This window comes from Hermetia illucens, chromosome 5 (genome assembly GCF_905115235.1).
Source record: "Hermetia illucens chromosome 5, iHerIll2.2.curated.20191125, whole genome shotgun sequence".
Classification (NCBI taxonomy): domain Eukaryota; kingdom Metazoa; phylum Arthropoda; class Insecta; order Diptera; family Stratiomyidae; genus Hermetia; species Hermetia illucens.
In genome coordinates this window covers 11,989,144-12,002,579 of record NC_051853.1, presented here as the reverse complement: position 1 = coordinate 12,002,579, position 13,436 = coordinate 11,989,144, and the positions used below count along the sequence as shown (strand labels likewise).

General features: G+C 43.3%; 1 protein-coding gene across 1 annotated transcript in view; it reads right to left on the bottom strand.

The window, feature by feature from the left end:
- Positions 1-13,436, bottom strand: part of LOC119656597 (CAD protein) — an 89,544-nt gene that overhangs the window by 55,345 nt on the left and 20,763 nt on the right. Inside the window, exons 4-5 of the mRNA XM_038063024.1 lie at positions 10,300-11,546; positions 10,137-10,241 (exon numbers count right to left, since the gene is read on the bottom strand). Coding sequence (XP_037918952.1) covers positions 10,137-10,241; positions 10,300-11,546 — 1,352 coding nt within the window. The remainder of the gene's footprint in view (positions 1-10,136; positions 10,242-10,299; positions 11,547-13,436) is intronic.

The following is a 13,436-nucleotide window of genomic DNA, read 5'->3' as shown; positions in this document are numbered from 1 at the left end:
ATAACTGAATTTACGACAGTGTCAGCTGCAACGCCACTACCCTTACAAGTCCCCTCCAGCGCGGCCCCACCTGTTCCAAGGGTTTCAACAAACCTCCCGGTGTTCACTTTCGCAACGTTCAATGCACAGAAGGAACCCACACCGAAAGTTTGTGTTCACCACTTCGAAGGCAATGTGTTGATGGTCGCTTTCCGAGAAGTCTTCCAGAACTCGCCACCCGTCCACCAGCGACACCAGTGTTTCTGACGCGAATGTTACGTCTGTAATGCTTCCCTCGCAGCCTGGGCGCCGGAACGTTGGGCTGGATCCGGTGTTTAGAACTACCAGTCCTGTTCTCGTCGCCATTTTGAGAATACGTTTCCCTCTGGAGTCTGTGTGAGGCATGCCCCATTCAAGTGCCCTAACATTGAACTCACCTCCGACCAGGATCCACCCATCTGTGCCCAAGATAGCGTCCTTCAAAACATCAAGCCTGCGTCGAAAGTCTGGCATCGTCTCATTCGGTATAAGATAGATATTAGAAAATGTTATCCCTGAACACCGAATTCAGACAAAGCCGTCCTCTCGACCGTGGGTAAGAACCCTAAGGAGGGTGCCCCCCCCTCCCATGAAACTGAGTCCTTGTTTTGGTACTGCTCACTGATGAGTACTAAATCAGCTTTGGTTTCCGCAGCGAACGGCGCTAGCAACTCGTGAGCGGTTGCACTCCGGTGCATATTGATTTGCAGTATGCGAATCATATTGACCGCGTCCTAGCTCATTCCAATTCTGTTCTGAAGACTGGACACTGCCCCAAGCCCGCAGTGTGCACAACGTTCTCATCAGTCGCGCCGCGGTTCCTGGAAAGGACGCAGCTTTCCTTTTCATTGCAGGTGTTCGCTTTATGGCCTGCCTGACCGCATTTACGGCATATTGCCCTTCTGTCAAGGCACTGACGGGTTGCAGATGTGTGCCCATAATCCAAACATCTGTAACATTTGGTTGGGGCGGCCCGGATTCGTATCCTACACATTACCCAACCAATTCTTATTTTCCCGCTGTTTAGATGCTTCCTCATGTATTGCTCGGCAACCTCCACCACAACGGGTTTGTGGCCTCTGGAGTTCGTAGAGGTGATATCAATCCGAGCATTCGCGTTTGATGGCCTCTTCTACTTCATTCTTTTCTGTGAGGCAGTCAAGGTCTCAGAATTCCAGAGAACACGTGAGTTCCAGGCTAGAAACCAAAGCTTTTTCTCCCAAAAGCCCCTTCACTGCTTCACAGAACGTAACTTTATTTATTGTCATCGGGCCTAGTTCGACTGGAGTGAAGTCCTCCACCCTTCGTTTTATGAATGGCAGACACTTCTGCTCCGTTATCTTCGGGTTTGATCTTGTAAAGGATGCAATGGGCTGTCAGCGATCCGTTTGGGACTCGTAGTATTCTCGTCGGGAGGCGCGGTTGTTTCTGCTTTCCTGGATTTTCTCTTACTCCCCATGTCCGCCTATAATATGAAATCCTGTCCAGGAGCTCCTCCAGTTCCATTGGTCCGTTTTGGAGGAACGTTGCAGATCGCATGGGCTTCACAACTGCCGTGCATTTCTTAAAAAGCCTTTCCTCTCCAGCTTGCGTCAGAGTAGTTGACAGCCTTCTCATTCGGCTTATACTGGAAACCATTTGGTTAGTTTCGGCAGTTTCCACTATGCCTCTTTCCGCAATTATAGCACTGCGTGGTAATTGGGTTATTCAGGAAAGTGGAATATTATCCGGCTGGCAAAAAAGCACCACAGTTCCTATATGGAAAAAGAAAGGTAGTCCAGCAGAATCTTCAAATTACCGGCCGATCCGGTTCCTTTCCCATACCATGAGGATTTTTGAACGCATTCATCACAACCATATTCGCGAAATTGTTCGAAAAACTGTGAATCAAGCCGGATTTATCAAGAGCTACGGAACTACTGACGCAATATTCGCTGTGCGGTTACTCATGGAGAAATACCGGGAGAAACAGCGCCCTCTTTACATTGCATTTCTGGACCTACAGAAAGCGTTTCAACGAGTACTACACGAACTCATTTAGTATGCATTACGATTGTGCCAGGAGAACTCGTGCGCTGGGTTCAATTGGTCTACCACGACCCGAAAAATAAAGTTCGAAGTGTGGCGAATAATCGCCTCATACAACATGGTCTCAGATTGATTGATATGAATAAAACTGAATTTTTAAGGACCAATCAACCTACCCAGAACTGAGTGATTTAAATAACTCGGGTCAACGATATCAGCCGATGGAGGAGTGTGGTATGAAATTGCTTCACGTATTAACGCAACCTGGATGAACTGACAGCCCCCCCTTCCCCCCGTCCGTCTTGTCGGTCTCTATAGTTCTGAGTGTTGGCCGACTATAACATGCAATGAACGGCGTCTTGCGGTAATGGAGAGAAGATATTGCGTTGGACTAGTGGCGTGACACGTTTTGATCACTTCCGAAATGAGGATATCCGATCGATATGCCCCGTTCGTGGAATAATTGCGAGAGAGGCATCTTCGATGGTATGGTCACGTAATTCGTGAGAAGAAAGTGTACTTGTGGTCATTGTACTGGAGAAAGGCAAACGGTTGATCTATGCCTAAAGTGGCGTTTTGTAACAAATTAAACCACGACACATTAAGGTATTGCTATGTTCTAGTTAATAAATGCCAATCTATTCACTCTGGTCCCTTTGAAGCTGACACTGCTACTTTTTCTTGCGACTTTACATAAATTTTGACCTGTTTCATATATAACCACAAGCAGCGATACCAGTACACATTTTCGATCAATTTTCATTCAGCAAAACATGATATTGCCAGATATTAGTTTCATATCGGTTTATGCGGAAAAGTAAGTATCAAACTAAATAAAATTCTCGCAAACAGGATGTTGTCCCACTTGGTTTCACATTAGCCAATATGCCCTGTCGATTCCACTATCTTTATACAACCTCGGTGGAATTAGATAGCTTCTAAGTGAGGTTTCTCCAACTGCTTAGTAACTGGGGTTTTCTCTTCTATTCGGGAAGATATTATTTTAGTTTGCATCCATTCGAATTGATAATAATTTTTTATTCCGCCACCTACCCTGAGAAACATAACACATCCATTGTAGCCAATTCTAATGGAAAACTCTCTGACAATGAACTTATAATAGTTGAAAATCCGCTTTTCCTTTTATGTGCACTTGTATTGCTAATGTCACTTTATGACCCATTCCTACTTGAATATTGTATTTGCAGATGATAAACTAATAACTCGTGTTTGCATCATTGCTGTTGGCTTAGTGTTTATTGGCAATAAAATATCAAACCAATTGAGATTATGTTCAGATCGAACAAGACATCAAAGATTCACTTCCTAATCGTATTTGCGTCATTGATTTGTAGAATGACATTCCAAATACACTTGAAATTATATTTCAGAATAATAAATTCCTTTGTCTCCCGCTTTTTATTCTTTTCCATGGATTGGAGATTGGAGGATGGGAGTGCTTTATTAGAGGAAATTTTAGCATTAATAAACGAATAATTTAGGCTTCATGGTATATTTTTGATAATTAATTGAAAATTCCGGTCGTACTGATTATTTTAATTATTTCCTCGTGATTTTTGGTTCTCAAACTAATGGTAATTCACTCGAAAACCAACCTCAGTGGCTAGAAATACATCTCCCGTTTTATTATAATATTTACAAACTTAACATGTTAAATATATTTACAAAAATGCGCAATAACACAGGAAATCTCTTAAGAAGTAGAAACGTACCTTTCTGATATATGCAGGTCCTTTTTAGAGACAGAAGAGAACAATTCTCAAGAAAAGCATAGGCATATACATATATGATAAAAGCGTGCTGTATTTTTTGAGGTCATAGCGTTGGACCAACTCAAATGTCTATTCACCTACGCCCTATCGTCCACAGTGACCTGAAATGCCCTTCAGCTCCCCCACAGCTTCCTGAGACACTCTCACACTTCCTTTAATGTTTTGCGCCAAGTAGTCTTGGGTCGGTCAGTGGGGTCGGGAAAGTGGTTTCCACTGCATAGCGTGTCCAGAAATGCAATTGTCAGCCCTCTTTAATGGGTGACGAACCCACCTGGCACTTCCGCCTTCCGATCACGTCGCGTACAGCTGATAGGCCCGTGTGCGAACAAAATTTTTCATTTAAATAGTATTGCATACTCCGATGATACCTCGCTTACAGGTCTTGATGAATGCTTGGAGGTTTTTGAGTGGCATTGGTGATCACCTTCCATATGCAACTCTCATATAGCAATACAGAAAAATCACTAGCACATAACAGTCTCAACTTGATCTTGGTGTTAAGTTAACTGCACTTACAGATTTTAGACAGGGCAGGCAAAGGCAATGAAAGCAGACGTAGAACTTCTAATGCGTCGAGCAACATCCAGTTCGGTGCCATCGTTGACAGAAACCACTCTTCCTAGATATAAAAATTGATCAACGCCTTCGATGCATTCCCTACTAATGCAGATGGGGAGAGTGGGGCGGTCTGTCAGGCTGAGAACCTTGGTTTTATTGGCGTTTATCTTCAGTCCGACTCTATTTGCTTTTCTTTTCAAATCCAAAGTAATTAGGCCAAGGCCGATGAACTGATGAGAGCGCAAACAGCTGTCATCAGTGTAGCCAAAGCGTTTGAACGGAGATGTCATGGTCCATTGAACTCCTCCATGTGCTTCGGATAAGGTAGTATGAAGAACGTCACCCATAACAAGAAGAAATAATATCGGTGACAAGATGGAACCCTGGCGAACTCCGTTATGGACTAGCAAGATAGGTCTTCCATTGTCCCACGGTTGATAGAAGGGTAATACGTCTAACATATTTCGGTTCGTGAAAACTACCTTTTTTCCTAAAGGCAATTATTTTGACTAGTTCCAAGTGGAGGGAAGCCATTGTTGTGAAAATTTTGGAAAGATTCCTAATGAGGAAATTAGGAATTTTGTTAGACCCAGCTGAATTTTACTATTTACATTCGCGAGAGCTGTGAGTTGTGATAAACGTAAAAAATGTCGAGAGTCCGTAGGTGTATATAGTTAAAGAATCTGTTGGAGAGAAGCTGGTGAGTCTTTGGGAGTCTACGAAAATGAATTCTTTGACTATGCATTGGATGTTGAATGGCCGAAGTTATGTTGAGGTGTCGCTCAAAGGATTCTGCAGGGACTTCCGATTTTCCAGTATTGCCACAGATGGTTTCCCTGTTCTTTGTGAGAATGGAGCTCCAGAATTTGTATTTCCCCTCATGCTATTTGTATGTTGAAACATGGGTCTGGGTCTAGTTGCTAGTTTGGGGATGAATTCTTTATTATAGAATTTACCACCACTTCTCGGATTATTATCCAAGAGAGCAATCAGTTTATCTAAGAGAGCAACGCTTTATAATCAGCGTTAGTTGAAATAATTTAATCGGTAGAAACACCGCGAGATTGGAAATTCCGCTTGGGATTTTTGCACCAAACATCATTCAGGTGTGATATCACAGGGGAGTGAGTTGTTAATGGCATCAGTGGCTCAAATAATAGTTTCGTTAATTTTTTTTTCCGATAAGTTAGTGGTAGTAACTTTTTCTTTTTTTTTAAATTTTCCTTTGCACTCAATTCTGGTGGGAATCTGTCCTGGTTAATGTGGACGAAAGATCTGATTGTGGCCGCTTTTGCGAAGTGTTAGGACATACCCAGTATCGTCTTGAATGATTTCATTCATGAAAGCTTTGTCCGATTTTATCTGACAGCAAAAAGTAGTCAATGACGGATTCACTTGCGGGTCTTGTTGGGAAATCCGGCGAAATCAACTGAAGGTAAGTTGGCGTGTAAGGACCAGGGATCCATTTAAGCATTCTGATTAACTGCCGTATCATGCAAGGAATTGTGGCTTGGATTGAAGTCGCCACCGAAGATAAGGTACTTGAATTTTAAGTGGATGTTTCCCAAAACTTAAGTCATGAACCAGTCGCTTAATTAAAGATCTAAATTTCAGATAGACGGAAACTATCGACATTCGTCTATTATAACTGTTGTCATCTACAGTTGTCACCGAGGTGAGCAGGCTCTCGATGATAGCTTCCTCAAAATCATAGCCTCTCCTGACTAAAAGGGGATTGTCGGTGTTGGAGCCGTTCCAGATAATGTTATATCTGGAGAAGTTGACAGTATTATACACCTGCTCTTTAATAGAGTCAAGAAAGTGAGAATTAACCAACATTTAGGCAGTGGCACGTTAGCGTAGATCCTACCTGGATCTATGTGCATTGTTTAAACTTTTCTCGGGTCTGGTGGATTGCTCTGCCGCTGGCGACATCACCTGCCGTCCTGTGTCTTATAACACACGTAGCGCAGACATTTTTAACGTACCCTTCGCAGAGCTCCAAGGCTACTTTCACTCCCCCATTACTAGGCTTTGCCGAAATTACAACGTAGAGCAGCTTGGTCCTTTGAAGTTCTCTACTTTAAGTAGTTTTAAACGTAGGATAGGTTTTCCGCTTTCTCCTCCTTCTGAGGACAATAATTAATTGGAGTTTTCTCTGTTTGTTGTCCATTAAATTAAATACATAGATATAACGACATTTAATTCCATAAATTCATGAAATGGGGGCCAAAGGGTAGTATAGGTCCCAGGGCGAAACGTGGATTGGTACCCACGATGGAGTCTAAAACCTGGGAAACGCCTGCTGAACCAACACCAATAGCCCTACTACCAAACCCTTTATCCACCTCCACGTGGTGACCGCTGGGAGCTCTTTCTTAACGAAAAGCTGGAGACGGAGAAGGATGAAGGCGAAGTTATGACGCTAAAACAGGAGCCTCGGACTGGACGGATAACACAACGACAAACCCGGCAACGAACGATTTGCCCATTTTCTCATGGAACGTGCGTTCCCTATACAAAGATGGAGCTGCCAAGCAGCTAGCCGACACCCTGTCCCAATATAGGGCTGATGTAAAAGCGATACAGGAGATGCGTTGGACCAATCCCTTTTCCTGGAGAAGAGTTGCTAAACCATATATTCCAGCGGCCACGGAGACTTATCACGAATTCCGTCGAGCGGAGAAGCGATTTCACAGATGGAAGAAGGAAGCCTGGAAGAACCAACAGGTCTGTGAACTCGAAAAGTACAGGGACCAACCGCACCAGGCGCACAAGTTTTACCAACAAGTCAGCAGGACGAAGCCTTATACACCTCGATGCTCATCCTGCCGAGACAATGAGGGAAATCTGATTTCCGACAGAATGGGCATATTAGAGCGATGGGTTGAGTATTTTGATGAACTTCTGAACATCGGTGAGTTGAGAGTCCCGTCGACTAACGACGACGGACAAATATTGCAACTACCAAGTATAGAAGAAACAGTCCGTGCAATTCATCGGCTTAAGAATCATAAGTCGCCAGAAGCCGATGGAATTACAGCCGAATTGGTTAAATATTGAGGCGACCAATTACACCGAGTGGTTCATCAACTTGTGCTCAAGGTATGGGACAGCGAATCAATGCCTGACGATTGGCAACGAGGCATTATCTGTCTCATACATAAAAAGGGAGATATAACACAGTGCAGCAATTATAGAGGTATCACGTTGCTGAGTACCAGCTATAAGATATTCTCCGCTATCTTGCTAGGCCGGATAACCATAAGCCCGAACATGATTGGTCCATACCAAAGAGGCTTCACTCCAGGCAAATCAGCAACAATCAATTGAACCATCTTTTTATCGACTTTAAAGCCGCCTATGACAGCATAGCCAGGGTAAAACTGTACACGGCCATGAGAGAATTCAATATCCCGACGAAATTGATAAGACTTACTAGGTTAACTCTGACCAATGTGTGAGGCCAGATAAAAGCAGCAGGATCACTCTCAAGACCATTCGACATCCGCAACGGTCTACGGGATGCCCCATCATGCGTCCTCTTTAACCTCGAGAAAGTGATCGGTGATGCTGAGGTAAATGCGAGGGATACGATCCTCTTTAAGTCCACCCAACTACTGGCCTATGCTGACAATGATCTTGCCAGTCCTTATGTATTCCTCGGAGACTTGGGTTCTTGGCAAGAAAAATTGCGAACTCTTGGCCGCGTTGGAGAAAAGAATCCTCCGAAAAATTTTTGGCCCCCTACATAAGGATGGACGATTCCGTAGCCTACATAATGGCGAAATCTATGAGCGATACCATAAGCGTCAGGTTGTGGATAAAATCCGTCTCAATAGGTTACGGTGGGCGCTGCACTTAATCGATATGGATGAGGAGGATCCAGCCTAGAAAGTCTATAAGGGCAATATCCATGGTAGAAAAAGAAGACGAGGCAGACCCTGGCTAAGATGAAGCGATGGCATAGGCCAGGACGCCAGACAGCTTTTAGGGATATCGAATTGGATCTCGGCGTAAAACCGGGGTGTCTAGAGTTCCTTATTAAGGTAGCCCTAGACCGGATACCGGTTATTGCGCCGTTGATGATGATGTATATCAATCGAATTTAATCTTATCTTTACCACTGGCGTTATAGGCACTACTGGCCACTTTGAAGACTGCTCTAGGTAAATATATTAAAATAGCGCCAAATATCGTTTTAGCTGATGATATGATATTACATCACTTTTTTAAAAATGATATTAATAAGTAATATCACAAACATAACCTTTAATTACCCTCACCATGCATGTGATGCCATATCACAGACGTCATATATTGCACTAAAATATCGGCTATATTACCGAATATTGCAAGATTGCTTATCACATTCGTTACGTTTATGATTTTCGTAGCGTATGTATTGTAACACAAGTTGGTAATGAATGAATGAATCCTTGCTTACAAGAGAAGAAAAAGGGAAATGCTTCCCATATGTTATTGCATACACATGCGAAGAACAAAAATAATGATTCTTGCAAACGTGCAGCCGAGTTAATTTTTACGATACTAAGGAGGGTGTGATCAAAAAGATTGCAGTAATACTTGGTGATGTTTGGCGATGTTTTCTGATGTGATATCATATTTGGAAGTACAGGCAATTATTTTCTATTGCTTTGCTCGACATTGTGTTTCCGCAGAGCTAGGTATCGCACAGAAAATGTGTTCCCCAACCAGCCAGAAAACAGAATTCCGTATCACTAACGGATTTACTAGCGTCATTTGTACCGAACAATATATTACAATATTACTCGGTGATGTTTAGTGATGTAGTAAAAAACATTGTTTGTGTGTGAATAAAATGGGGAAGCGGCAGTTACTAAACACTCAGACCCTAGTAATCCATTCTACTTAATTTCCTCGTCTAACGCAATATCCCGGATTCGTTTATGTACCGCAGGATGTCTGCCAGTGGATGTGATGCTACCTGTTGCAACCGGGTGCTCATCAGGACCAAAAATCTGATTCTTTATGCGTCCATAGGTGTGGATCCCGCTTCCTCATTACAGGATGGACACATATCATCTTGAAGATTCCCTGAACATATGCTCAGCTAGCGAATTATGACTAGTCAGAATGCCTACAATGCTCCAGCAACTCTTCCTGCTATTTGACAGGATAAACTGTGAAGTATGTTCGTTTGGTTCTGACAGGCAAGTTTGGTGTGTTTAGCAGCATTAAGGTTCCGCCACTTGTAATTACACAACATTACTTATCACAATTGTAATATCACCATCAATTCTTTGCCGAATTGGGATGCAGTGATGTTGCGATGTTTTATGATGTAGATCGCGCTTGGTGATGGTGCTATGATATTACACACATACATGATATTACACTTCCATCTCTGCCTTACTTCAAAGCTGCATGCGCCCCGTGTTCGGATCGCTGCTATGAGTTTATCACTTGCACAGCGTTAAATGCGATGATATTGAAACTGAAGAACAGTCTGACTGTGTGGATGCCCTATACTCCACTGAGGAGTGAAGGAGGAGGGAAGGGAACAATATCTAAGTTATTATGGATTTTAAAGGTAGTCGTAAGTATTGTTCTTTTAAATTGTCAACCCTCTACACCACGAAGGATCAAAATTTGAATCTTTATCCTGGAACATGTATTGCTCGCACCTATCTAGGGTCCATGCGATATACCCTAATTCGAAATATATAAAATTGTATAAAATACGCAAAAACTTACATCGACTCCATGCTCAGCATAAAAGTCACCAGTTCCCATTGACGCGTACAATTTATATCCCATTTTCGACAATTCACGAATAGAAGGCAAAAGTTCCACTTTGTGCTGAAATACAATAAAACTGGTGAATAGCCTTTCCTTATACACAAAGTAGTTTTCTCACCTTAAAGCTTCCAATCGACAGCAAAATTGCTTTCTTAGGAATCTGGAACCCAGTTGACATCATAGCTTTCAAGTAAGCTTCATATCGATTATCTCCGAAACATGCCACCTCCCCAGTTGACGCCATTTCAACTCCTAATTGAACATCAGCACCGGCGAGACGTGAAAAACTGAATTGAGGAACTTTCACACCCACTTTCCCGCACCCATGTAAAACTTCAACAGGATCAGTGGGTAATCCAATAATAACCCGTGTCGCCATTGCAACAAAGTCATGGTTAAGAGTCTTCGAAACGAAGGGAAAAGATCGGGATACGCGAACGTTGCATTCAATCACTCTTAACTCGTTGTTTTTGGCTATAAGTTGCATATTGAATGGTCCAGTCACATCCAACAGGGCTGCAACGTCTCTAGCAATTTCCTTGATTTTCTCCAAAGTTTCTATATTTATATCCTGTGGCGGCGTAACGAGGGTAGCATCGCCGGAATGCACTCCAGCGTTTTCAACATGTTCTGAAACAGCCATGCAAAGTATCTCTCCATCTGCAGCCACGGCATCCACATCAATCTCCTTCGCTTCCATTAAATATTTCGAGATTACTACGGGATGCTCCTTCGAAACCAAGGATGCAGCATTCAAATATGCCTCCAGATCTTGATTTGAGTACGCCACGTTCATTGCAGCCCCAGACAGGACGTAAGATGGTCGTACCAAACATGGATATCCAACTTCCTCACAAAACTCAATAGCTGATTTCAAGTTTGTCAGCTCTTTCCATCTGGGTTGAAGGATACCCTTCCGATCCAGCATACGTGAGAATTTGAATCGATTTTCAGCGCTATCAATAGACTCTGGTGATGTTCCTAATACTCTTGCTTGTTGTCGATGAAGGTCCATTGCAATGTTGTTGGGAAGTTGACCTCCCATCGATAAGATGATACCTTCAGGATTCTCGATCTGGTAGATGTCCATGACGACTTCAAACGATATTTCCTCAAAGTAGAGCCGGTCGCACATGTCATAGTCAGTGGAAACCGTTTCGGGATTGTAGTTGACCATGATTGTAGATCGTCCTAGATTCCTAAGTTCTCGTAGACATCCAACGGCACACCAGTCAAATTCAACAGAGCTCCCGATGCGGTATACTCCAGAGCCCACCACCATTGTATAACCACCTGGGTATTCTAGATCATGGCTGGATGCATTGTAGGTAATATATAAGTAGTTTGTAGTCGCAGGCCATTCACCTGAAATATGAAAGATGCCAGTTATTTTGCCACTTTTAAATGTAGGCCACTGTGGCTTCTTGGAGGATACGTGAGGAAAATTCAGGAACTTTGTGGTCTGCCAGATTACTCACTGAGGAAACTATTGCGATACTTGGCAGTTAAGTAAAAAATATACCAAAAACTAATTGGGAGAATGGAAATTTTAAGGCCCGGGAAGGATAATGGATGGAGTTGCCTATTTTGGTAACTGGGCCAAGCTGGGATGACGTCGAAACTCGTCGTTAAGGAACGTCATCGGCAAAGCTAATGGCCAAGAGCCGATAGAGGCAACTGGAGCGCCATCAAAAACACCATGGCTTATTTCAAGCAACAGTACTCGTCGAAATATAATACTATTAAGCTGACTCAAATAAGCACTGGCAATGCCAGTAGACAAGTGAAAAATCAACTGCCGAGGGTCTTACTCAAACGATGCCATCCCCAAGAAAACGGGTGTACTTTAATTCTGGACACACCCAAACAGAAATTTCCTATCGAATGCAGTCTTTTACAACAATATGGCAAACGTCACTCCAGAGGTAATGTACGCGGCGAACCAAAGAATGCCATCAGAGTGTCCATACAGTGCAATATTAGGGTGGTTTCCGGAGATTACCCGCCTAGCATACTTAACTCACTCAACATCGCCATGGTACTCTCCCGGGTACAATTTGCCCACTTTATCTTTAAAAAGGACACGGTGCAAGATCCTACAGGCACAAGACCGATTACTTGCTTGCCAATCCTCCACAAATTCGTAACTTCCGTTGTTAGCGGAAGGAAGAAATCTGTCCAGTTTCTACATTGACTACGCCGATGTTTTTGACACACGCACGCTAATCAATTTGTTTCGTCTGTATCGATGTTCAACGTCTGTATGTCTGCGAGTACCTGGCCTGTAGGCCATGTCCCTCCCAAAACAATGAAGGAGGATTTAAGGTTCCTAATACGTCGAATGACATCAAGTTCATCGTCACCGTCGACAAAAGCTACGCTTCCTAGATATACAGATGGATATGCCTTCGATGATCCGCCCCCTCCCCCCGTTAGACTGAGGACTTTGGTCTAAACACCAATGTTATCTTCAGGAAACAGATGTCATCAGCGTATTCGAGGTGTTTGAGGAACAATGTCAGGTTCATTGAACTCCTCCAAGCCCAAGGCAATACGTAGAACGTAACCGATAACAAGAAGAAATAATATCGTTGACAAGATGTAACCCTGGCGAACTCCGTTTTTTACCACAAATTCTTTTCAAATTTTACCTCGATGCATGACGTGATTCCATGTTCACGCTGTCGAAAGCCCTCTCAACTGTTGAAAGCCCTCTCAACTGTTGAAAGCCCTCTCAACTCTCGAAAGTCCTCCCAAAATCAATGAACAGTAGAATAAGCAAAAATCTACACTCCGCGTACTGTCCCAAAATAATCCGCGAGCTGTTGACGTGGTCAATGCAGAAGGTCCCAGGCCGGAAACCAGTCCGGTTTCTGTCGATCAAGCTTGTGAAATGCTTTTTGATACGTTCAGATACCCCTCCAATTGTCGCACTGAAGCCGGGTGCCCTTCATTGGAATCTTTACGATCAACCCCTTCTTCCTCTCGCTGGAAAAGGTCACCAATTCTCCGGATTCTTGTAGGAATGAAAATAGCAGATCTGCAGAAACTGCAGGAGCAGCGATAAATCACTCTGCGGGGAGATTGTCAAGCCGGTTAAGCGCATTGATGAGCGAAATGGTCTCTCTTCTTGTTGATTTCTCTTCTACTTGGAGAGATAGTCTCCATCCGCATGTTACGGTGACTAGGTATATCATCCACCAGAGAAGGCACATCACCGGATGTCATACGATTGACAACCGTGATGAAGTGTTC